The sequence below is a fragment of the Dermacentor albipictus genome, chromosome 9 (genome assembly GCF_038994185.2).
Source record: "Dermacentor albipictus isolate Rhodes 1998 colony chromosome 9, USDA_Dalb.pri_finalv2, whole genome shotgun sequence".
In the NCBI taxonomy this organism is placed as follows: Eukaryota; Metazoa; Arthropoda; class Arachnida; order Ixodida; family Ixodidae; genus Dermacentor; species Dermacentor albipictus.
Window position 1 is genome coordinate 19,038,114 of NC_091829.1, and position 25,139 is coordinate 19,063,252.

At 48.3% G+C, this 25,139-nt stretch overlaps 4 protein-coding genes across 5 annotated transcripts in view; 3 read left to right on the forward strand and 1 right to left on the reverse strand.

The window, feature by feature from the left end:
* LOC139049761 (latrophilin Cirl-like) overlaps positions 1–25,139 on the reverse strand; it is a 1,359,947-nt gene that overhangs the window by 634,469 nt on the left and 700,339 nt on the right. The window lies entirely within an intron of this gene.
* On the forward strand, positions 413–8,330 carry LOC135917296 (beta-galactosidase-like). Of its 2 annotated transcripts, none has more exons than XM_065450851.1 (3): positions 413–1,987; positions 5,661–5,996; positions 7,479–8,330. In XM_065450851.1, exons 1-3 carry the CDS (start codon positions 536–538, stop codon positions 7,644–7,646), a joined length of 1,956 nt encoding a protein of 651 aa, XP_065306923.1. In that variant the 5' UTR covers positions 413–535; the 3' UTR covers positions 7,647–8,330. The 2 variants fall into 2 exon arrangements, with proteins under 2 accessions (XP_065306923.1, XP_065306922.1); XM_065450850.1 differs by lacking the exon at positions 413–1,987 and adding an exon at positions 3,524–5,031.
* On the forward strand, positions 10,037–15,201 carry LOC135917292 (beta-galactosidase-like). The gene is made up of 3 exons (XM_065450846.1): positions 10,037–12,072; positions 12,590–12,874; positions 14,706–15,201. The coding sequence occupies exons 1-3, from the start codon at positions 10,609–10,611 to the stop codon at positions 14,871–14,873; spliced, it is 1,917 nt and encodes a 638-aa protein (XP_065306918.1). The 5' UTR covers positions 10,037–10,608; the 3' UTR covers positions 14,874–15,201.
* LOC135917291 (beta-galactosidase-like) lies at positions 15,817–24,971 on the forward strand. Its single transcript, XM_065450845.1, has 3 exons — positions 15,817–17,579; positions 21,383–21,670; positions 23,307–24,971. Exons 1-3 carry the CDS (start codon positions 16,104–16,106, stop codon positions 23,475–23,477), a joined length of 1,935 nt encoding a protein of 644 aa, XP_065306917.1. The 5' UTR covers positions 15,817–16,103; the 3' UTR covers positions 23,478–24,971.

Genomic DNA, 25,139 nt, shown 5'->3' on the forward strand with positions numbered 1-25,139 from the left:
TACAACAGATGGTAACGTTAAAGTTAAGAACAGATTAAAAGCTGCTTGACAGCTTCCATAGCAGTATAAGCGGAATTGGTAGAATTAAAGTGTGCAGTTTGCCAAAGCCACCTTAACAAACACTAAGCGCTAGTTCTTGTGGGCCTGCCGAGGCACTGCGGGACATTGGTTTTAGCATTCCCGATAATGGTTCAAGAGAAGGCACGTCCAGCAATATCATCGCACAAAAACAGCTGCAATGCCGAGCTGTCACCGGGGCAGGAAGTATAGCCCCTCGAGTTGAGCGCGTTCTCACGGCGAGGCGATGCGCGATATCCCAGCACACAGCCTTTCCTGTTTGTGCGTGTTTCTATCAGGCGATGGGCGAAAGGCATGGAGCTCGCATAACTCATTCCCCCGCACTGATCTGGAAGACGCTCGCCGTTCCCCCTTTCTCTCGCACGGTCAAGCGAGGAAATGACGTCAGCGCTAACAAGACCTTGGACGAACTCCGCAGCCACGGCGAGCACTATACGTTCGCTTCGAGAGAAGAGCCATGGGCGGCTTGTGCTTCGTGGTTCTCTTGCTGTGTTTGGGCCCTTCGGCAGCCGGAAGCGTTGGCAGATCTTTCACCGTAGACTACGAGAACGACCGCTTCCTCAAGGACGGAGAGCCATTTCGTTACATTTCCGGTTCGATGCACTACTTCCGGGTACCGAGGCTCTATTGGCGCGATCGCATGGTCAAGATGAGAATGGCCGGACTGAACGCCCTGCAGACCTACGTCGAATGGAGTGGCCACGAGCCGGAGGCCGGACAGTTCAACTTCGCCGGTGGCTACAACCTGGAGGCTTTCCTGGACACCGCTGCGGACGTTGGGCTTCTGGTCGTACTGAGACCGGGCCCGTACATCTGTTCTGAGAGGGACAATGGCGGCTTGCCTTACTGGCTACGAAGAATCGATGGACAGGTGAGGTGCAGATCTTCGGGCGCGTCGTACATGGCAGCTGTGGCGAGGTGGCTGGATGTGCTTCTGCCCAAGGTCCGGCCGTACTTGTACAAGAACGGAGGACCTATCCTGACGGTTCAAGTGGAGAACGAGTACGGAAACTCGGGACCTTGCGACAAGACGTACCTGCGCAGTCTTGTCGCTCAGTTCAAGAGGCACTTAGGAGAAGACGCCGTGCTTTTTTTCACGGACTACCCGACCGACAAGGCGTATGAATGCGACCTCGCCAGTGGTCCGCTGGTAACGGCCGACATGGGAGCTACGGTGAACGTGACGCAGATGTTCGACATTGTGCGAAGAAACATGAGAAAGGGACCGCTGGTCGTCACGGAGTACTATCCCGGTTGGATGGACAACTGGGGCAAGCGACACGCGAGGGTAGATCAGCGGCAATTTCTCAAGACCTTCGAGACCATCCTCATTATGAACGCCTCGGTCAATGTCTACATGTTTCACGGAGGCACTAACTTCGGATTCGCGAACGGAGCCGATCCACTCCCGGAGCCGACCAGCTACGACTTCGAAGCGCCTCTCAATGAAAGCGGGGACCCGACGGAGACGTACTACGCTATCAGAAATATCACAGCGCGGTATTTGCCCGCGCCGCACGGGAAATTGCCAGTGCCGGCTCTTAAAATGAACCTCGGACCAGTTGAACTGAGGTGGTGTTACCCACTCAGTGAGATGCTAGACTACTTGCGAGTTCACCATAGGCTGAAAACGGTGACGTCACAGTTCCCACTGTCCTTCGAAGAGATCGGGCAGGATAGAGGTTACGTCGTTTACACCACAACTGTCAGGTTTCAACCGCACAGTCCAGCCATACTGGCGGCTCCTGGCATCAAGGACAGAGGTTACGTGTTGTCTGCGGTAACGAGAGCTGTTCTTAGCAAAGACCAAAAAATTTTCAGCGCTCCCATTGTTGTGAAGCAGGGAAATAACATCACAATTCTCGTAGAGAACACTGGACGTAACAACGGCGGTCTCTGCGAAACAAAGGTAAGTCAAAAGTGCATGATACACCCGCTCGCGTACGCAGGGCTCTCTATGCACAAGGTTAACTGAGTGAAATTATAAGTCACTAAGTATTAAGACAAGTTAAGATGTAAGTCCAACATAAGGCTGCGTATAGTATACGAAAGTTGCGGCGCTTAAAAATGACGCTGACATACTTCATGGTGCCCTTCGCTACATTCCCGTCGTTAGAGATTTAAAGAAGATAATCTCTCCGATTGTCGGTCGTAATAGGCTCGAATTGCCGAGCAAGATGACATCCTCAACCTAGGGAGTTAAGCCTTGGTTGTCTTGCGGCAATTTAGGTTAATGGAAAATTTCTATCACAGAGCTAATTCTGTAATCCGGCTGCCCTTCAAGTGAACGCAGTTGCCGAAGTTACTCCTTAATTACTGGAACTTGTATCAGTTGTCATGTCGTGGCCAGTGGAGATGAACGAGCCTTTCTGCTATTCCATCGCAGAAGCACAGTGCGCAAAAGTTGTGGAGTTTTGAGCATACCCTATAGCTTCCACGAGCACAAGCCTAAAGAATAAACTTTAGCTCATGGCAGGGATAATAAATAGTATTGATTAGCGCAGTGGAAATGAAGACTTCGTCTACGAACAAAAGTCGAGGCCAGTACATACAGTGGATACTGATTTCGTAATATTAACAATGTGTGACATAAGATGTCAATTCAGAAATTTTATCAAGTTCAATTATAGGTCAAGTGTGAAATTTGGAGGGACCAAAGTTTCCGGATAATAGAATTTAGTAGTGGTTTCGCGAAGAATATAACGTTACCTACTGAAAACATGCAACGTTTAAAGGAAGTAAATCTGTTCACAAGTACGGTATTAACGAACATTGCTGTAAGCGTTAATGCTACAGATACCTCTACAAGCGGGATTTGCGCTTTTACAAGACCGAGTCCCTCCAAAAGGTGAATGATATATTAGACCTTGCATTTGGGGACCCGATTAACGATTCAACTATTAACAGAGGCTCATACAAATTGACTTGAACTAACAGAGTGGCATGGTAATTACTCAGCCAATCTCTGGTCGTAGCTCTGTTTCGCTTCCTAATTTTGGTAATGGGATCTGTCAATATCTTATGCGCCACCTGACTGAAATACGATTGTTGCGATGCCTCGATGCCTGGCTCAGCATTTTGAACGTTAGGACATCACCCCTGCAACTATATGCTTTTCTTCAGACCGTCTTTTCCGTTGCGCTTTTCAGGCAGCGCTTAGTCAGTCTCGACTGAGAGCTCCCAAGCGTACTACCTGCAACGCTCCGGACTTCTCGAAGTGCACTTATCATAATTTCAAACGATAAGTGGCCTTTCAATACGACATCCCAACAATGATATCAAAACGTCCGATTAAACTTGTTGTGTTCGCCGGATCCCGGTGCTACGGCAACTATCTATCTTTCGTCACACTCGTGTTGTTTGACTCCACACTCCCCGCGTCCGAGCGTCGGCGTTCAGGCCGCCGATAAGCGAGGACGCCGCCAAGCTCACATTGCAGGCAGGCTCGGACGAGAGGAAAGCCATCGGCAACAGCTCAGCGCCGTTGGCATGGCTCGTCTGACCGCGCTCCTCACACTGGCAGCGTCGCTGCTCGCGTGCTCCAAGTGCGACTCAAGCAGCCGCTCGTTCACCGTCGACTATGCCAACAACCAGTTCCTCAAGGACGGCCAGCCCTTCCGCTACATTTCGGGTTCCCTGCACTACTTCCGCGTCCCCAGGGCGTACTGGCAGGACCGCATGGAAAAGATGAGACTCGCTGGCCTCAACGCGCTTCAAACGTACATGGAATGGAGTGGCCACGAACCGGAACCCGGAAAGTTCAACTTCGAGGGCGACTACGACCTACAGGCTTTCTTGGACACTGCGAAGAAAGTCGGGTTGTTCGTGATCTTCAGACCGGGCCCATACATATGTGCCGAAAGGGATAACGGTGGCTTGCCCTACTGGCTCCTGAGGTTGAACCCGAACATGAAGTACAGGTCGTCGGACCCTTCCTACCTCTCTCGCGTGGACAAGTTCTTCGGCGTTCTGTTGCCGATGGTCGAACCGTACCTTTACAAGAACGGTGGTCCCATCATCACCGTGCAGGTGGAGAACGAGTACGGCAGTTACATTTATTGCGACAAGGCTTACATGCGACACTTGGTCAACGTTACCCAACGCTACCTCGGGCAAGACGTCATTCTCTTTAGGACTGACGGTGTGAGCGACGCCATCTACAGGTGCGACAGCGTCGAAGGACCGCTAGTGACAGCTGATTTCGGCTCGAACGTGAACGTGGACGCAATGTTCGCAACCGTCAGGAGGGCCATGAAGCAAGGTCCGCTCGTGGTCACGGAGTACTATCCCGGATGGCTAGACCACTGGGGTAGCCGTCACGCCAAAGTCGACCAGGGGCTCGTGATGAAGACCTTCGAGAAGATCCTGCAGTACAACGCGTCGGTCAATTTCTACATGTTTCACGGAGGAACCAACTTTGGATTCATGAACGGCGCCAATCCGCCCGCGCAGCCGACGAGCTACGACTACGGGGCGCCTTTGACCGAAGCCGGCGATCCCAACGACACCTACTTCAAGATAAGGGAAGTTGTCGGTCGCTACCTGCCACTTCCGAACGGAACGCTTCCCGTTCCGGCTCCCAAGTTGAAGCTGGGCGCCGTGAACCTGGACTCTTGCGCGCCGCTCGACGCTATCCGTGATTTCTTGCGCGAACAGGGGTACGTCAACCCCGTCGTGTCTCAGCGACCACTGTCGTTTGAGGAGCTCGGTCACGCTTACGGTTACGCTGTGTACACGACACAGGTTTCCTTTCGGCCGGCAAGCCCCGCCGACTTGGCTGTTCCGGGCATTAAGAACAGGGGATACGTGCTCACTGCACAGACGCGGGCGGTGGTGAGCACAGATCAGCTCGTGTACAGCGTACCCGTGGTGGTGCGGCGTGGCGAGAACATCACCATTCTCGTCGAAAACACAGGCAGGATCAATTACGGAGCCGGGAATCACGACATGAAGGTGAGAAAGCGAGAGGCCTCTCGCGCGAGGGGGGTTGTGATTGCTCTGACGGCGCATCAGTAATATCATAATGTAAGAACATTACACTGTTGTATTTATCAGCCGAGAGTGTGGAGCAACGTTGCAACCAGAGACTCCTGTTAGAGACAGTCTACCTTACAAAGAAGTAACAGTACTGGTTTACTATGTTAAACCATCCTCTAAAACTCTATATTCATTGATTCGGCGGGAAAGAATGGTGAAAGTGAAGGCAGGTTAAAAAGTAAGATGGCTGTCACGCGAGAGTGTAAGAATTCTGTCGATGGTCTTCAGAAGTAGCACTATGAGACAGCATTACAATAAGGCATATTTCAGGTGAGGTTGTGGAGCTATTTTCTAGCCAGGCAATCCTAAAAAAAAGGCTACATACTGGAAAAAAGTTTGAAGGACGCTTAAGCTTCTCATTTAAGGGTGGAACGTGATCCTCCGTAGTCAACAGTAATCCAAAGTCACCAAATCAATCAATCAATCAATCAATCAATCAATCAATCAATCAATCAATCAATCAATCAATCAATCAATCAATCAATCAATAAATCAATCAATCAATCAATCTCAAATGATAAGGCTCACAAGTTCCATTTGCGCAGGGAATCATCTCCAACGTCACCCTGGACAACCACGTGCTCTCTGGCTGGACCATGGAACCACTGCCGATGGACAATTCCAGCGTGTTGACACATCTGACAAAGGCCTTTGATATTTCGAACGTAGTGCCACGATGTTCTCAACCTTCTGAGTGCTACGGAAACTTGCCGCACGTACTGCCCCAGTGTTCTGCTCCCGCTGCGTTCTTCGGGACATTCATGCTGCCCGAAGGTCAGATGCCATTGGACACCTTCCTAGACCCGACGGGTTGGGGTAAAGGCGTAGCCATTGTCAACGGCTTCAATTTGGGTCGGTACTGGCCCAGCGTCGGCCCACAGGTAAGCGCCGTAGATAGTGCAGTTATAATGGATGCGGCGGGTAGCACTGAGAAACTAGCGCAATTATAGCATTTCTCAGACGACAAAGACAGCTTTCGTGTAATTATTTATCTCGCCAAAAGAAAAAAGGCAGAATACGACTGCCAACAACGCACGGTCGAAGCGTTCACAATCTTATGAATATGTTCCCCGTCATTCCGTGTCATCGCTGAAGGCAACTTCTGTCGGCTGCCTAAGGCAACGTCTCAATGATTGGCGATGCACTTATGGAAGACAGATGGGAGATGGACGGTCCGCCTGCGAATGGTGGCTTGCGCTTCGATTAGCGCGAACCACATCGTGTGCTGTGAAAATACAAGCAGCCTTCTATATAGATGCAAACGCTAGTGATTCTTGCCTTTTGATCCCTGCTTGCTATTTACTTCTCGATGTCGCCTACTTTTGTAAACAACAAGTTAATTTATGGAACCGTGACTTCACCCTATTCTGATAATGTTGAAGTGCACGTACGTCCACCTCCATATACAGTGCAGTTATATACTTGTGTCCATAATGATATTCACATATGCCGCAATCTTTCATAAGCGTGCTTAGAGTATAGGTATGTGCGAATACTAATTGAAAAAAACAACAAATCGACTACGAATTGAATAGACATGACTCCGGATTGGATGCCATTATGAATCGAGTGCTTTCTGAATAGTTCTAATAAGACAACTTCTTTCAATACATTGCTCGAGTTCCACAATATTTTTCTTGAAACATTCCCAAATTTCAAACCGACAACAAAAGAAAGTCAAAACGCGATGCACTGAAATGGGTTCCTATACAACAGTTACTGCAGAGGGCTCATTTTTCGCAGTCCATCAAATAAAGGTCAGGTATCAAAATGAAACAGAATAAAACGTTCAGAAACATGGCAGCTTCACAAGTGAAGCGAGATTATCACAGTACCGCCGGGAGCATGTTCACCAGAATGTTTCGTATTGGTCGCATATCAGTCGCACGGTGTCAAGTATGAGGAAGCGCTATTCCCCCCCCCCCCCTCCCCTCCTCGAGATGAATAGAGCGCCCACAGTGGTGCAAAAGCTAGTGCTGTACGTTAAACCTGGCTATACTTACAGAACTGAACTGAGTGCAATTGGTGCCCTAGCGTTTCTCGGCTTTTTCCTATTTGGAGTACACAATCTCCAGGTCTGATTATTCGGAAGCAATTCAATGTGTGTTTGGGGTTCTGGATGTTAGCTATTCAATCCGATCCACGAAATAAACAGAGATATATTAGACTCGTAATTCGAAAGTACCTAATTATATGCCCGCGCAACTAGCTTATCGAGCTAATTCTGTAAGTCTCCTACGCAAAAAAAAGCAAAAAAAAAACAAGAACACAAATATATGAGAGAGTATTCACGAGCACTCAAAAATGCATTAACTGCTTCACAAGGATACGCGTAAATCCTGCGCTGTTGCCAACCGTTGCAGGTGACCCTGTACGTACCCGGAGTGCTGCTCCGTCCACATCCGGAGACGAACACCATCCTGCTCTTCGAGACCGAGTCCGCGCCGGCAGGCAACAGGACCGTCAGCTTCGTGGACGTGCCAAACATCGACGGCCCCGTGCCCGGCTACACAGGGCGCTCGGGAGCCTAGCTCTGCACGTGCGGCGGTTTGCGCGTGCAAGCGCGGATATATGGGTTTCGAAATTTCAAATGAAAGAAGACCACGCTCATACGAACAAGTGCTTCGCATCGTGGGAGCCAGTCTAAGGAAAGGTACAGACTATGTCCAGAAGTATTGAAGTCACTTCACGCAATACCGTACATGTCGTGGGCCGGCACAGTGGGATCTCGGCAAAGCCTTCATTAACTTAAACAACCCAAATAAACTGCGAAAGGTGCCCTAACTTGCCTTAAGGATCCCGCGGCTGTTGCAGCCAGAAAAACACATTTTGTAATTTTGTTTATTTTGGGTTCCTGCACGTATGAAGAAGCTCATCGGCAGGTTTGTTTGAAATCTATGCCGCAGAAAAGAATGGAAATGCCTTTTCATGACAGTGCCGTGCACTCATCGTCGAGAACACCCAAGAAACAAAACACGGAGTGAATGCCCACGTTGCAGCGAAAGTACACGAGGCCGCAAAGTAAGAACTAAATACGGAAAGGCATGATTCTGGCTGCGGCGCCCTTCGCAAGACTGCTCGAAAGCCGAAAAAAAGATGACTTGAAGCCATTGCCGCAGAGCAGGTAGGAATTGAAGAGGAGGGTTGAACATATGGTTCGGGGCACTTTGATGAATTAGTTTTGGCGTGAAAATAAAAATGCGTGTTCTGAAATATCTGAGTCCATTTGTCGCAGATTGCACTTTCAGGCTGAACAAAACGTTTAGGGAAACTATCATTCAAAAACACCTTCTCCAAAACCTAATTTCAAAGTAGTTTCTGGGCTGAAATGTTGCCTGGAACAAGGTGCGGTACTTCACGTATTTCTAAATTCTTACTAACAAAAAAGTATCACTACATCTCTAACACACGACAACAACAACAACAACAACAACAACAACAACAACAACAACAACAACAACAACAACAAACAAATTGAATTTAAGCCTCGTAGCGATGGCATTGTTAAAGGAATGTAATGAAAAACACGCGACTGGCCTTGTCCTGCACTACAACCCCTCTAGAACACATGCCGTGTGATGTTTATTTCTAAAGTCACAGAGCATTCCCCCGAAACAGCGTATAAACAACTCACTCCAGCAGTAAACATTAGTATAGTTTGTTTAGTGTTTTGAGAAAGCCTTCGACCGTGTGTCCCACCAAAAGTTCTGATCAAAGTTAAAACCTATTCGCAAAAACGACCAACTACTTTACTGGATTGAGGCGTATCTTACGGGCAGGTGACAGACAGCCGTCGTTGATGATGCGAAATCAGACTTATTCGGTGTGCAATCTGGAATCCAAGAGGGATTAGTCTTGGGCCCTCTGCTCTTTCTAGTTTTTATCAATGATATAGTGAATAATACACCAGTTCAAATCCGGCTGTTGGCAGAAGACTGCGTAATTCATTATGAAATTCACAGCGAGGCAGATCATACGATCCTAAATTCATCCAATCAGCAATAGCGACATGGTGCTTAGAGTGGCAAATGAGCATTAACCTAAGAAAAACAGTATCAATGATCATTACACGCAAAAAGAAGCCGTTACCTTTTGTATACAGCATTGATGGCGATAACTTATCCTCTGTTACAGAACATAAATACCTTGGTTTAGTAATTGCGTCGGACCTTAGGTGGAATAGCCATACAGGTCACATTAAAGAAAGCAACCTATGAAGAAGCTCGGATACATGAGGAGGACCTTGGCTAAATCTACAAGTAATATAAAATTACTAGCATACAAGACTTTCATCAGACCATTGTTAGAGTACGCTACTCCTGTCTGAGACCTTTACACCCAAGGAAGCGTAAATATTATTGAAATGATACATCGGAAAGAAGTCAGCTGGGTTTATTTTTAATTCCTACCCCCATCACGCATTAGTTAGCGTTCTTTTACAGGAGGCGAACCTGGAAAAATCACTATCATTCAGGTTAGACGAGTAATCGCATCATACCACTTTATTTAAGCAGTCGTTGTTCCCCCGAACCATGCATGACTGGAATGCCCTGCCAGAAAACGTTCTTCAAAGCTCAACCTTATCATCCTTTGTGCACGCTCTCGTTAATCTATGACCCGAAACGTTTCCCACGATCTCTGCCCTATTCCATATACTACGTGATATAGATCATATCATGTCAAGGGCACCTTATTTTTGTGTGTATAAGCCATTGTGTAAGCATGTGCTGTATTTCACATGTTATTAGGTTGTTAAAGCCTTTGTGTATATCCCACTCCTGCCTAGGGCCTATAAAACAGGTTGGCAGTACGAACAAAAAAACAACAACTAGTACATAATATATTAGCCCCGCAGAGCGTACTTTTATTAAACTCTTCCAAGCGCTCAATTTACACCGCCTACCGTAGCCCGACTGCATTTACAATTTTTTTTCGTTTCTGCTGAACCTTTCAGCCCACCTCGCGGGCACTTCTCGAATTTTTTCGTGTCGCAATGAAATATGACACATTATTCAGAAGCAGCTGGCTGAAGGACGAGATGCTTGAAGAGCCTGTATTCTCGTTCCCACAAGTTGAGTGACGCAGCACTGCTTCCGCAATTAGCCTTCTCTTCACGCCGGCCGTTCACAATTCCACGGTCCCGGGCGCAGTTTCGCGGTTTCGGGCCGATAAATTCCAGTCAGCTCACAACAACCGAGGCTTCCCTAAAGTGCTTTTGTTTTCCTTATTGCCCCTTCATGATAATGAAGGGCGTTTCAGATTCGCATCCAACAGTGTCGACAAGGCATCCGCTAGCATTTCCCCCGTTCTATCACATATCGAACAACAGAAAACGGTTGCCCTAAAAAACACAGGTGTTCTTTATACAACCAACCAGACATGCCCAATCACCGGCATTGGGTCCGACAAAAACAAGAGAGAACGTCAACTTCCGATTGAAGGTTGCCAGCCTGGGGCAAGATGAAGGCAAGCGAATGAGCTTATTCAGGAGACATGGCTCATTTGACTGCGCTCGCTTTCACGGTGACAATATTATTAGGCTCCTCGCATCGCACGACACACCGACGCTCCTTCACCGTCGACTACGCGAACAACCAGTTCCTCAAAGATGGCCAGCCTTTCCGCTTCATTTCCGGCTCCCTGCACTATTTCCGCATCCCAAGGGCGTACTGGAGGGATCGCATGTTAAAGATGAGGCTCGCCGGCTTAAACGCCCTGGACGTGTACGTGGAGTGGAGCGGCCACGAAGTGGAACCGGGAAAGTTCAACTTCAAAGGCGACTACGACTTGCAGGTGTTCCTGGACATCGCCAAGGAAGTCGGGCTGCTGGTGATCTTCAGACCGGGACCGTACATATGCGCCGAAAGAGACAACGGCGGCTTGCCCTATTGGCTGCTGAGGTTGAATCCCGCCATGAGGTACAGGTCGTCAGACATAACTTATCTCACTCGCGTGGAGAAGTGGTTCGGCGTGCTGCTCCCCTCGGTGGAGCGGTATCTCTACCGGAACGGCGGTCCGATCATCGCCGTGCAAGTGGAAAACGAGTACGGCCACTACGTTAGCTGCGACGGCTTTTACATGCGGCACCTGGTCTGGCTTAACCAATACTACCTCGGCAGGGACGTCGTCCTGTTCAGGACAGACGAACCGAACGACACGCTGTACAGGTGCGACGAAGTCCAGGGACCGCTGGTGGCGGCCGACTTCGGTTCGGACAAGGATGTCGACCTAATGTTTCGATTTGTCAGGAGGGCGATGAGACACGGGCCACTCGTCGTAGCCGAGTACTACTCCGGTTGGATGGACAACTGGGGCCGACGTCACGCCGACGTCGATCAACGAATCGTAGTCAGGAACTTGGAGACCATCCTGAAATACAACGCGTCGGTGAACTTTTACATGTTTCACGGAGGAACCAATTTCGGGTTCACGAACGGCGCCAATCCGCCGGCTCAGCCGACGAGCTACGACTACGGAGCACCGTTGACGGAAGCAGGCGATCCGACCTCTACCTACTTCAAGATAAGAGAGACTGTGGGACGCTACCTACCGCTTCCGAAGGGAGCACTGCCAGCTCCGGCACCCAAGTTACGGCTCGGTGCCGTCAGTCTCAACTCGTGCGCGTCGCTCGACGAAATGCGGCGTTTTCTACAGAGACAAGGGTACGTCAAGCCCGTAGTGTCCCGGTGGCCATTGTCGTTCGAAGTGCTCCGTCAAGCGTACGGGTATGTCGTTTACACAGTGAGGTCTTCGTTCAGGCATACGAGCCCGGACATTCTTAGAGTGCCGGGTATCAAGAACAGGGGTTACGTGTTCACCGCACAGACGCGCGCGGTCCTGAGCAGCGACCACTCCGTGTACAGTGCGCCCGTGGTGGTACAGCCCGGCGAGAACATCACGATTCTGGTGGAAAACACAGGCAGGGTCAACTACGGCCCTCTGAATCACGACACCAAGGTGAGGAACAAATTTTCGTGTCCGGATTGACGTGAGTTGTCTTCTTTTATGTCGCGTAACATCTTCCTAGGATCGATATTATCGTCGTTTGACTTCTACGTAGGGCTTCTTACAAAATATCTTAGTGAGTGACGCATTTACCTTATTATTATTTGCTGCTCTATCATTGTATATAGCGTGCAATTCACTCCCTCTTTAGCTTTATGAAAGTTTCTCGTGTCAAGAAGCGTATTATTGTTTCGTGAAAATGCGTACGTATTAAGACGACAATGTCTGCTTTGAAAATTGGAGAGTAGTGATTCATAGCCGAGCTAATTTTATCAGCCTAATTTTGTTACAGGCTGCGTCACGTTTTGAAATCATGTAACAACTGATTGGACATAACTAGCACAAATACATTTGTTCTACGAAACCCACTTGTATCTAACACCCTCACACAGCACTCTTCATCGTAGCGAAACGAAAGTAAAACGCTACAGATAATGACGAAAATATCGAACGTGCGTTCCATCGGCAGGGAATCATCTCCAACGTCACGCTGGGCAGCCACGTGCTTTCTGGCTGGACTATGGAGCCACTGCCGTTGGACGCGTCCCACGTGATAAGGCATCTGATTGAAGCCCTCGGGAGCTCGAGCGTGGGTCGACAGTGCTCCGCGCCCTCTGCCTTCTTCGGCACATTCGTGCTGCCCAAGGGTGAAAAGGTGTTGGACACCTACCTGAACCCCACAGGCTGGGGCAAAGGCGCGGCATACGTCAACGGCTTCAACCTGGGCAGGTACTGGCCAAGCATAGGCCCACAGGTAAGAGCCTTTTTATCTGCGCTGTAGCAGCAGTGTGTTTACGACCCCAGAAAACTAGCTTCCGGCCGTACATTTTCAACATCCGAGTTAGCCAACAACAAAAAAATAAGTATTTTTTTTCCAGTATATATTACTATAGGCACATGTTCTCGGTGTGTTCATATATAAGAAAGAAGTCACCGCCCAAGCACTCCGTTCACGTGGTTAACCAGCGAAGCTGAAACGAGCGGCCCGGCGTTTAGCACTGGGTTAATCCCGATGGTTCATAAATGGCCGCTTGGTAGGCTGATGGATCCTCGGTACGCAGTTGCTGCTTGCGGTCGGCAGCACAAGCATTTTCTTGTGCCAGGGCTGTAGAACCGGCACGGCGTAGACGAGCGCGTTCCCGGTTCTGCCCCCGGCGTTGCTGTTCGAAAGCTGCCTGCTCTTAAGAAGTACGTATGACGCGTGGCCTACCCATTTCGGACCCGGAGAGAAACTGCTGCGCGCGCTCTCGGCTGCGACGGAGACTAACGACGTCACTACCGGGGCAACAAAATCGTGCGTGTCTCTATCTCTTTTTGTTCGCGCATGCGCATGAGGATCCGCCGCAGGAGTATTCAGCGTACAGGCGACAGACGGACGGACGAGTCGGCTTGCCGTATACGGCTTCACTGTAAAAGTTCCCCATGCGCCGTCCTCACGTAAATAGCATTCTTGTTGCACTTAGCAGTACAATTATTTGTGAAATGTTTAAAACTTGCAGCAACACTGGTGTCGGCTGGTGAATCCTATATGTTTATAGGTTATTGTAACTTACGCTATCACTTCACCCGCCAATTTTAGTGGTCTGTAACAGACGGCTTAACCGGAAGCCGTTCGTGTGCCGCATGTGTAAACATAAAAAGGAATGGCTACGCCGTTATCTTTGTTGAGATGTGCCGCGGCGCCATCAGGGTCTGAAACGTTCCTCTGCACTCTCCCAAAAGGCAACATTTGCTGCTTCATGAAGTGCTACCCGAGGATACACACACCAGGTGTCTACTTTACTAATTTTAACAGAACGTTTTTCATTTAATCAGAACGTCCCTTTACTGAGAACATAATACTCTATCCCTTTGTTTGTCTTTCTATTCCCCGTTTCCCCACACCCAGTGTAGGTAGCAAACCGGATGCTGTTCTGGTTCACCTCCCTGCCTTTCCTACCCTTGTTTTCTCTCTCTCTCGAATTCGTGGAGCATGGTCACAGCTGACGTCTGCCCTAGTTGTTCTAAAAGCAATGGTGCGTTTAAGAAAGTTCACCATGGGGACTGAATTAAAAACTGCAGTTATCAGCTGCCTTGCTCATGTTTGTGCATACAAATTATCTTCATCTCTCCATTTCACCCTAATATTTTTCACACTTTTTCCATCCCCAAAGGCCGAGTAGCCTAGGGGAGAGTTAAAATGGTCAATCCACTTGCCTTTCACCTGTTATTTTCTCTGTCTGTCCCCTTCCCTTACTCTTCCTTAAAGGCGTTGGAAAGAATAACGTCCAAGGTTCCAACACGCTGACGTTTATGCCACTACATCGAACATACCGGTTGTATTTTCGTTGATAACTTTACTTTGAATAAAGGGAAAATCAGACATCCACCCGTTCGTAGCAATTGCTACAAAGGAAACTCATACGGGTTCCTCGGCTTTTCTTTTCTTTTCTTTCGAGGAACCCGTATGGGTTTCCTTTGTAGCAATTGCTACGAACGGGTGGATGTCTGATTTTCCCTTTATTCATTACTTCTCTCCACCTTGCGGGTTTCCGCAGAACTACTACGTCATAACTTTACTTTGTACATTTCATCAATCCTCGCAGGTGACCCTGTACGTTCCCGGCGTGCTGCTCCGTGCGTACCCGCACAAGAACACTATCCTGCTCTTCGAGACTGAGTTTACGCCGCCAGGCAACCGGACCGTTAGCTTCGTGGATGTGGCTCACATTGACGGTCCCATTCCTGGTGACACCGTCCGCTTCAGGGGATAGCAATCCACGTGCCATCCACGTGGATCGCTCGCGATCACGTGTGTCGATCCACGTGCGTCGCGTCCAGCGTTTCGCGTACGAGTGCTGCTAAGTTTTAGCGGAAACGGCGGTCGACTGTTTCTCGCAGTACCGCTACATCGACAAGAGTGTCAGATAGAGAGGCGACAGCGACGGATTGTAATCGGAAACTTGAGAGGCGTACCATGCTACTTGCAGTGTCTTTGACTTCAAGTGATTATCACTGTCGATGACGGAAAGAAAAGTATGATAAAAATAGCACGCATGGAAGAATAGTGCAAATGAAGAATAAAGGCAAACCATAACCTAACGAAGGCTCGAATCAATTGGACGTCGACAAACCGCAAAGCGGGCCTAAGAGCTGCGACTACGCGTAGAGAAAGAGAGAGAAAGAATCCTTTCTCTCTATTTAGCCGTGTACTGCAGCGATGAGGTCCTATCTTTCATAATTACTTCTCTAATAAGAAGTTCGAGTAATCTTAAGACGCATATTTCTCTCTAATAAAGGGAATCTTCAGGAAATCACTTAACTGTCACGTGTTTCTATAATTAAGAAGTGTCAAATGCATTTTTAGAAAGAACGCATAGGTGCTCCCTCGAGCAAGAGTACATACGTGCCAGGGATTCAACGAATGAGCCGATTTTATTCTCGCCTACAAATGTGACTCGTATTTGAGGACTGCACTCCAAACTTATGGCACTGCCTACTTTCTTGCGCACAGGTCAATTTCATTTTGTGCGCCTCAGTTACGAATAAATTAAGTTCTTTTATTTGGGAGGTGCAGACTGTGGTCCGTGTATTTTTGCTTAAGAGTGCACGCACTAGTGTTGGTCATAGGGCACTAGCGAACAGGCGAGGTAACCGTAGTGACTTTGAGCTCCGATTCACTTATTATTTGCTTTCACCATTCCCGATGCGATACGCCACGTGCGATATCTTTATTCCACCCCTTATTGTAGACCTCGAGTCCCCTGCTAACATACTAGCACATATCACAACTACAGCCTCTTACGCCTAAAGAAAAAAAAAGGAAAATTGAGCAGTTGCTTTTAACGCAGGCCCCGCCTAACTTACGCTGTGGCGGCTAAATATGTTTATTCTTTAAGAGCGTTGGTTTCTCAACACTACATCCTGGAACGCGGCCATGCCGAGGCCGATAACGAAGGAGATACGCCGGCGTCGTGTTCCGAAGTCGGCAAGACGGCTCGCAAATGTGCGGCGGCATGGGTCGCCTATTCCTCGCGCTGCTTTACGTGGCGGCCTTGAACCTCGGGATCGACGGCGCCGGGCCCACGAGGTCTTTCACAGTCGACTACGCGAACGACCGCTTCCTGAAGGATGGCCACCCCTTCCGCTACATTTCCGGGTCCCTGCACTACTTCCGCGTCCCCAGGGAGTACTGGAGAGACCGCATGGAAAAGATGAGACTCGCCGGCCTCAACGCTCTCCAGACGTACGTGGAATGGAGCGGCCACGAACCGGAACCCGGAACTTTCAACTTCAGAGGTGACTACGATCTCAAGGCCTTCCTGGACACCGCGAACGACGTCGGGCTGCTCGTAATACTGAGGCCGGGCCCTTACATATGTGCCGAGAGAGACAACGGCGGCTTGCCGTACTGGCTGCTTAGGCTTAACCCCCAAATGCAATACAGGAGTTCGGACCCGTCTTACATGTCTCGCGTCGAGAAGTGGTTCCACGTGCTGCTACCAATGGTAGAGCCGTACCTGTACAAGAACGGTGGTCCCATTATCACCGTGCAAGTCGAGAACGAGTACGGGCAGTACGTCGCCTGCGACAAGGACTACATGCGGCAGCTCGTCGGCATCTTCAGACGCTACCTCGGCCAAGACGTCGTGCTGTTCAGGACGGACACGCCGGGCGACGCCATCTACGAGTGCGACCGGGTGCCCGGAACGCTACCGACCGCAGATTTCGGTGCCAGCGCGAACGTCACGGAAATGTTTTCCATCGTGAGACGGGCGATGGGACGCGGACCGCTCGTCGTGACCGAGTACTATCCCGGATGGCTCGACCTCTGGGGCCTTCCGCACGCGGAAGTAGACCAGCGCGGGATGCTAAAGACGCTCGAGGAGATACTGCTGCACAACGCGTCGGTGAATCTTTACATGTTCCACGGCGGCACGAACTTCGGCTTCACGAACGGCGCCAGTCCGACCCCTCAGCCGACGAGCTACGACTACGGGGCGCCGCTGACGGAGGCTGGCGATCCCACGGAGAGCTACTACAACGTGAGAGACGTCGTCGGACGCTATTTGCCGGTTCCCAACGGCACGCTTCCGGTTCCAGCCCCCAAGCTTAACCTCGGGTCCGTGAACGTTCCGCATTGCGCGTCGCTGCCCAAGATCCAGGAATTCTTTCGTCGACGCGGGTTCGTTGAGGCGGCGACGTCTCGGAACCCGAAGACGTTCGAAGACCTCGGCGCGGCCTACGGTTACGTGCTGTACACCACGAGCGTGACGTTTCGTCCCGAGAGCCCGGCCATTCTGCAGGCCCCCGGGATCAAGGACAGGGGTTACGTGATGACCGCGCAGAGTCGAGCGGTAATCGACAGTCGTTCGTCCGCGCACAGCGCGCCGGTGGTGGTGAGGCAAGGCGAGAACATCACGATTCTCGTGGAGAACACGGGCAGGATAAACGTTGGAATCGGGAACCACGATCCCAAGGTAAGCAGTAAAATTCTTAGAAAGCTTGTAACGAGCAGCAAAACACTCTTATTTTCTTACTTATTTTATTTTATTCTGATTTGCACCTCAAGGGCCCCGCGCACAAATCTTACACCTAGAGATTTGTGCTTGGCGCGCAATAGAAACCAAAACGTTGGGAGTGTTCGAATAGTAAAATTATCGAATCAAATGGAATACGAATATTCGAGAAAAAGACTTTTGAACACCGAATCAAGTGCGGGACATTTTTTTCTCATTCATAAATAATGGGAAATGTAAACGTTGCTTGTAGTACTTTTAAAAGCTAATTTGCCTCACTTGATACACGTAATGTTGTTCAGAGCTCAATGCCCTAGTCAACAGCGCAGCGCATGTAAATGAGAAAGAACTGATAGGTGTTCGTATCTGGCGCACGTGCCATCGCATTGACAAGACACCGCCGCGCCTGAGGAGCTGCGTTGAGCTCTCGAGCGACGGCGCGAGTTGGAGCCCCGTTTATCCTCAGTCGTGACGTCACGGTGTCACGTGGTATTGAAGGCGACACCGCCGCGCCTGAGGAGCTGGGTTGAGCTCTAGTAATATGCTTCGCATAATAACACTAAAGCGCATGTAGCGAATGCCATCAGATGTACAGAACGGAGGAGATATCTAGAGACCAGGCATCAAAAAACGAAAGAGAGAAAAAGAAAGGAAAAGAAAAAAAGGAGATCTATAGCACATATGTGCAAAGTGACTTTGTCATAATGCATGACGCTGATCAAGCAGGCGCACGCTGGCAGTACCACTCTATTTCAGCCTTTATGCCTAGGCTGCAAAAGAATTTAGTGGCACCTCTGGGCCTCCAAACTTTTGCTCTCGACTGTGCGTAGTGTGCTGCTTTCGTTAAATGAGCGAGGCATAAGCACCGCACATTGCTTTCAAGGCATGTAAGCGTGGTGTAATCACCCAAATAACGAAGCGCATTGACAAAATCAAGAAGACAAATCCGTGAACTGCCTAGAGGCGAGACATCGTTCGTGAAATGACTGAAAATTATTCAGCAGAAGTTGGCTGCTGCAAGCATTTATTCAGCAATTGGTGCGGCTGTGGAGCAAACGCGCCCACCCTACAGCATAATTATTCGCTATAGGTGCCACTGGAACTTGGTATTTCTCCCTGTAGGCGGAAATAAGCATTGGTATCCTTATAATCGCAGAGAAACGAATCTTCGACAACTTCGTATATTCGACAACTTCGTATATTCGACAACTTCGAATATTCGACAACTTCGATCATGGACAACTTCGAATAATGAATTATTGCACCGAATACAAATAAACTATAGCGAAGAATAATCAGTATTTATTCGAATTTTAGAATATTGGCGGAACGCTGGGGGAACATGGAACGAACAAAGCTTTGCATTCCAGAGACATCCCATGCAGCCGAATGCCACTTTTTGTTTTCTGTGAGAAGATTCGAGCACTTCTCACTTAGCGTACGGAAGCGTCGTAATGAAACGGCTTATGAACAATGCGGTAAGTGTTGCAGCAAATCATTACATGCTAATTGAGAATATACTAAACGAAGCAGGAGCTTTAGTACACGGCGAGGAGTTGACCTGAAAGTGCATGGCACTGAAGTTGACACACGAGCATTTTTTGTGGGTGTACAATGCTTCTACAACACCACAGAAAAGCCACTCTTACGGTCAGAATAAGCTTGACAAGCAAGGCAAAGCGCAATGACGAAAAAACAAGCGGCCACGGCACGTCGACATTCCTGCACTACAGTTCCCGATGACGTCAGGAATTTCGACGGCGGCTGCTAGGGCGTCGGGTTTTTCTTTTTTTTTTGTCGGCAACGTGTACTACTTCGCAGTTTTAGGACGTTCGCGGGGCTCTAACAGCTGGAATATGCAAAAATGCTTTGAATTTCGGGACGTAACGCTGACATACTGGCGGCAGCACTTCGGCGTAACGCTTAAAAAAGAAAACGAAATTTTGACCTTCACTGCCACATTTAAGAACCAACCTTTTATCGCGGATTCAATGTACATAGGGCTTTGAAAGAATGCTTGGCGTTTTAAACTGATTTATTGCTTCTCTTTAGCGTACCCTTAAATCAGCCTGAGGCTAGAAACTATAAGCATGGACTAAGCTGCAGCTCAGTGGCTACGGCAATGCGCTGATAAGCACACAAAAAAATTAAATTATGGGGTTTTACGTGCCAAAACCACTTTCTGATTATGAGGCACGCAGTAGTGGAGGACTCCGGAAACTTCGACCACCTGGGGTTCTTTAACGTGCACCTAAATCTAAGCACACGGGTGTTTTCGCATTTCGCTCCCATCGAAATGCGGCCGCCGTGGCCGGGATACGATCCCGCGACCTCGCGCTCAGCAGCCCAACACCATAGCCACTGAGCAACCACGGCGGGTGATAAGCACAAGGTCGCAGGTTTGGTTCCCGACCCGGCGGCTGCATTTCGAGGGGGGTGAAAAGCACAAACCATCCCGTGCCATGCATTGGGTGCCCGTTAAAGGACCCTAGGCGCTTACAATTCTTTCGCAGTCCTCTACTATATGGCGTCCCTCATAAACCAGTGTGCAGTGGACGCCATTACCTTTCGCCCGGTCTGTCAATAGCGCCTAACTGCCAACAGGTAAAGTTGGGCTACAATGTATTCCAAAGGAGCCAAAGCCAGTACTTAGCAAGTGTCGAGCACTTCCACTGCGCAAAACACCGCACATATGTGAAAATATTTGGAATCCGTCATGCCACAGTGACATAGCGGCGCTGTGGTTCAGGCGCGCAACGAAAAATGTGGAAGTTTCGCCTTCTTTTTCTGTTCTAATAATCAATGTATTACCGCGAAATCAACGAAAAATGACTTTTAAAGCAACAAAGTAGAAAAAGAAGTTCAGTGGCCATTTAGCGGTAAACGCGAGGGAAACGCGGCCGCATTACGTCGCATCTCTGCGAGGTCCCGGATCCACGATATTAAACCGCGTTCACAGCATTGCATAATGTTGTTTGGGACCTCACGCGGCACGCGTTCTGCATATTTGAAGGGCGAAGTGCTTACGAGGAGTAGTCCGAGGCAGACCATAATCATTTCAATTACAAATAGGGAGGGTGTCGAATTCGGACACATTGATGCCTTCAGGTAGCACGTGTGGATTTATTGACCAGTTGCTGTCACCCACATATAGATGATTTACTTGTGACGCCTGCGGCAGAAAAGATGTTCCAGATCCGGCGCCAAGGCTTGAGAGCGGTCGCACTTGCTAGTGATCCCAAGGTTAGTTCTAGTAGCAAAACGTAAATACTCCAGAAAGTGGATGGGAAAACGTCGCCGCAGTAGCTCAGTTGGTTAGAGTATCGCACACGTAATGAGAAGACGCGGGTTCGTATCCCACCTGCGGACGGTTTTGTTTCTTCACCCACTTACATTTCAATCGATATAAAATTGAACTCAGCAGGTAGAATTCCCCCTATGTTGACCTTGGCGTCCTTGTTGCCTTCTTATATATATGTATATATATATATATATATATATATATATATATATATATATATATATATATATATATATATATACACACCACGTTGTATAATCTACCTGTATACCACGCGACTGGCTTCCTGCACTTACCATACACTTTTTTTCCAATTCGGCCCTCCAATGCTCACGCATTAAAAACGCATTTCTTTAATCTGACGTGACTTCCTCTTTCCTTTTAGTTTCGCTTTACCAGAGGCTGAGGCAAGAAAATAAGCATCGAGATGATAATGTACACAGTGGGCTCATTTTCCTTCCAGGGAATTCTTTCGAACGTCACACTGGACAAACGCGTCCTACTTGGCTGGACAATGGAACCAGTGCCGGTGAGCAACCCAGACGCAATGAGTGACCTGAACGAAGCCTTGCACTCGGTCACCAATGAATCGCGCTGTTCCGCCCCTGGCGCTTTTTACGGCTTCTTCGCTGTACCTTACATCGGCGACAACGTTCCCGACACCTTTCTGGACACGACTGGCTGGGGGAAGGGAGTGGCCTTCGTCAACGGCTTCAACCTGGGCCGATACTGGCCCAGCATCGGGCCGCAGGTGAGGACAAGTACTCGGCTGCTCTGCCGACTACACAGCGATGCGTTAAGTAGCGTGATCGCCTACTGCTGTTACTGCGATTATGCCGAGAATGTGAAACAGAACCATCGAATAACCATAACTCAACCTCTAACTAAAACACGGAAAACCTAACCCGTAGCCAACAGTAGCGTTTTCGATACGCTGGTCTCTCTCACTATCGCCTTTATTTCTCTTACCGCGGTAACATCTCCCAGTGTAGGGTGGATAACTGACACTCTTCTGGTTAACACCTCTGCTTTCTCTGTTTCTTTTCTCCTTTCTCTCTTGAGACGCTGGAGCGAGCTTTCAGTTGTGGATAGTTAATCAAACTAGGTGCTAATTAAATAAATACTGGAACCGTATATTTTGCCTCAAATGCCACGGTGATGTTTGTTGCACACATGTATTCTCCGGGGGCAGAAGCAAAGGTGAACAAATATTCTAGTTTTCCTTGATGTGGAGCTAGGTTTGGACATTACAGGGTTAAAGGAGTAGTGACGTGAAGGTTCCAAATTTTTGTTTTTCAGCTAAATAATGATCCTCGAGTTCCAAACCCTAGAAAGAATACTGGCCACATAACTTAAAAGCGGTAACTTCGCGCGCCACATAACTTAATACAATCGCTTTTCCACGAACCAGTGTCGGTTTCATTTTTCAGGAGATGCCTCTGCCATCACGTCATGACTCAAAAGGTGGTCAGGTGTGAGCAGAAAGTTGTGACGTTCTGCCATTCGCTCCTGCTCGTTGTGTCGTCTGCTATGCTCCCGCACTCGTTCCGCGGTCCTAAGTGACAGCAAAGCAGACGAACAGAGCCAGTCGGAGCGATTGACACGGCGTCGCAACATTCTACTCCTACGTGACCACCTTTTGCATCACGACGCCATGGTACACACGTCTCACAGGTAACGAAGCCGCAACTGATTCGTAAAAAATACCGATATAAAAAATTACGTACGCCACTTTGAGGCTCAAAAAATACATTTTTTTTAAAATCCAGTGTGCCGCGGTATGCCAATGACTGGGCATACGAAGACACGCGTCCCATATCAAGGAGTTCCTTGAGAGTCACGTCTAATTAATGCCTTAAACATCTGTGTAATAAAAAATCATGTGCCTGTGAGAAACTGATCGGTTGGTCGGAGACAGTCCCGGAGGTGGTGATCTGTGGCCACCCGTGAACGCACTTATCGATACAAGGGCCTGCTGGAACTATCAACGAAATGCATGCTCAGTTGTGATATCTTGGTGAGGACCAGAGAATTCCGCGAAAAAAAAAAGGAATTGTTCTCTTTCATAGAAAACGCTACGAAAATCGTAGACATATCGCCGGCTGTTAACACCAAAGCCAATGGTTCTTATGGGCGTCCTGTGGTACCGGAAGGTACTGGAGAGAAAAAGTGAGGAAGAGCCGTACGCAAGCGAAAAGACTCCAACTGCTGCATTTTAAAGCGATAACGGTTCGTGCGTAACGAGACTAAACTTCGCACTCACCGAAATTGTTTTGCAAGCCCAGCCACAGTAAACGTAGAAGCCGCACAGTTCAACACTTACATGGTGCGTAGACTGTCGCCCTAAAGCTATTTCAGTGCAGCGCTGTTGCTTACGAACCTCGCAGGTAACCCTGTACGTTCCCGGCGTGCTGCTCCAGCCGTTCCCGTCGCAGAACACGATCTTGCTCTTCGAGACAGAATCTGCACCGAGGGGTGCCAAGACCGTCCGCTTCGTGGACGTTCCAAACATCGACGGTCCGGTACCTGAAGGCTCGGCGCGTTCCCGAGTGGTATAAGGAACGGGCATGCCGAACTCCGGCGTCGACTCGAAGACTCCTATGTCTCAGGAGGTCTTCTACGTGGTCGCGATTCTAATCGCCGGTTGTCCAGTGCTACGAAGCCGGGTGCGCGAACTGTTAGGCATGACTACTTTCTAACGTCGACAGCAAATAAACTACCGTGAGTTGCGATAGGACTGCACGCACGTGAAGTAGAAGAGTCTGTTTTCTCTCTCTATCTCTCTATTTTGTTCAATAATATATCGTGCAAGCTTCTGGTATACAACTCTCGCCGTTTCTAGCTTCGCTCAAGATAGGTCAAGACAGGTCAAGTAGCGAATTACCTCTATTCGCTTGCCGGCACGAAATCTAATATAACGAGCATTTTGTTTTAGACTATGCAGAATAAAAAAAAAAAGAACACGTGTGGCAGAGAGCACAATTATGGTCTTGATCAAACTGGACCAATCGAAGAGGCGGACATTACTTGCCTCAGAAATCGGAACACATAATTGGCTGATTAACAAAATTTCACTAACTAGATGTCTCATTAACACTTTGCAGCGCGTATTGCAATTCACGAATTGTAGCCGGCGTGTTCCCAAGGCGTTTCAGATTGTAACGAATACTCAGCACTGTACGAGTTTCCAGGTATTCATTCTCGAAGTGTGCGACGAGACATGATGGCGTTCGATTTACTCACTCGCTTCAATGCACGAAATGTCATTTTACTAAAGAATGTAAGCGGAAACAGTGCGTTTTCACCGCATGATTAGAAACCTGTCTAGAAACCGGTAGAAAAGTGTCTAGAAACTGGTGCTATCCTCTTCGTTCCAAGTTCATATGCCTTGCAAACTCACCGGTTACGATTAGTTAATTGCATTGTGCACCGCAAAAATATTCATTCTGAAATCACATTGAGCAATTTTATCAAAATTCTTGATGAATTGTGCATTGCGTTTTATTGTGCAGGCAATGACTGCCTCTATGAGTAATATAGTTTGTACAAGTGATACTCCTGAGCGATTCTCTGTCAAATCGCCACAGAACACTATGGAGCAAACGTGAATCACTTAGAAAATGTCATAATTTACCGCGCATATATACGCACTATGGTAAAAAGTATCGAGAATATTCTGTCCCGTTTTAGTGTAAGCAGTTTCCCAAAAAAATAATCCTACAACATTCCCTAAAGGAAGCCAAACAACAAATTAGGCATCGTTGCTTTCTCATTAAAATATTCGTTATCTATTATGTTCTTTTTAAATTATTGCAAAGTTTATTTTTTTCACTCTTGTCCTGTAAGCAACGAAAAGATCGTGTTCTTTTCAAGTATTTATTTATTTTATATTTATTTTTATTAGATTGCCGAAAAAATTACGCGACAGCATTCAAATGAAAAAATAAAGCTAGATTGTTTATGTTTTCGTTACTAACGCGGTATAGTATTTATGCATAGTGTCACCTTGAAGATGTTGGTATATGTATTGTACTCCTGTCTTGTAAGCCTTGAGCTAGCACCTCATATCTGCTGTGACCCACCTAGAAGCGACTTGTAGGTGGGTCAAAGTGTGACATGTTGTGTGACATGTGTGTTGTGTGACAATGTGTGACATGCTGTGTGCTGCTGAATAAAGATGTATGTATGTATGTATGTATGTATGTATGTATGTATGTATG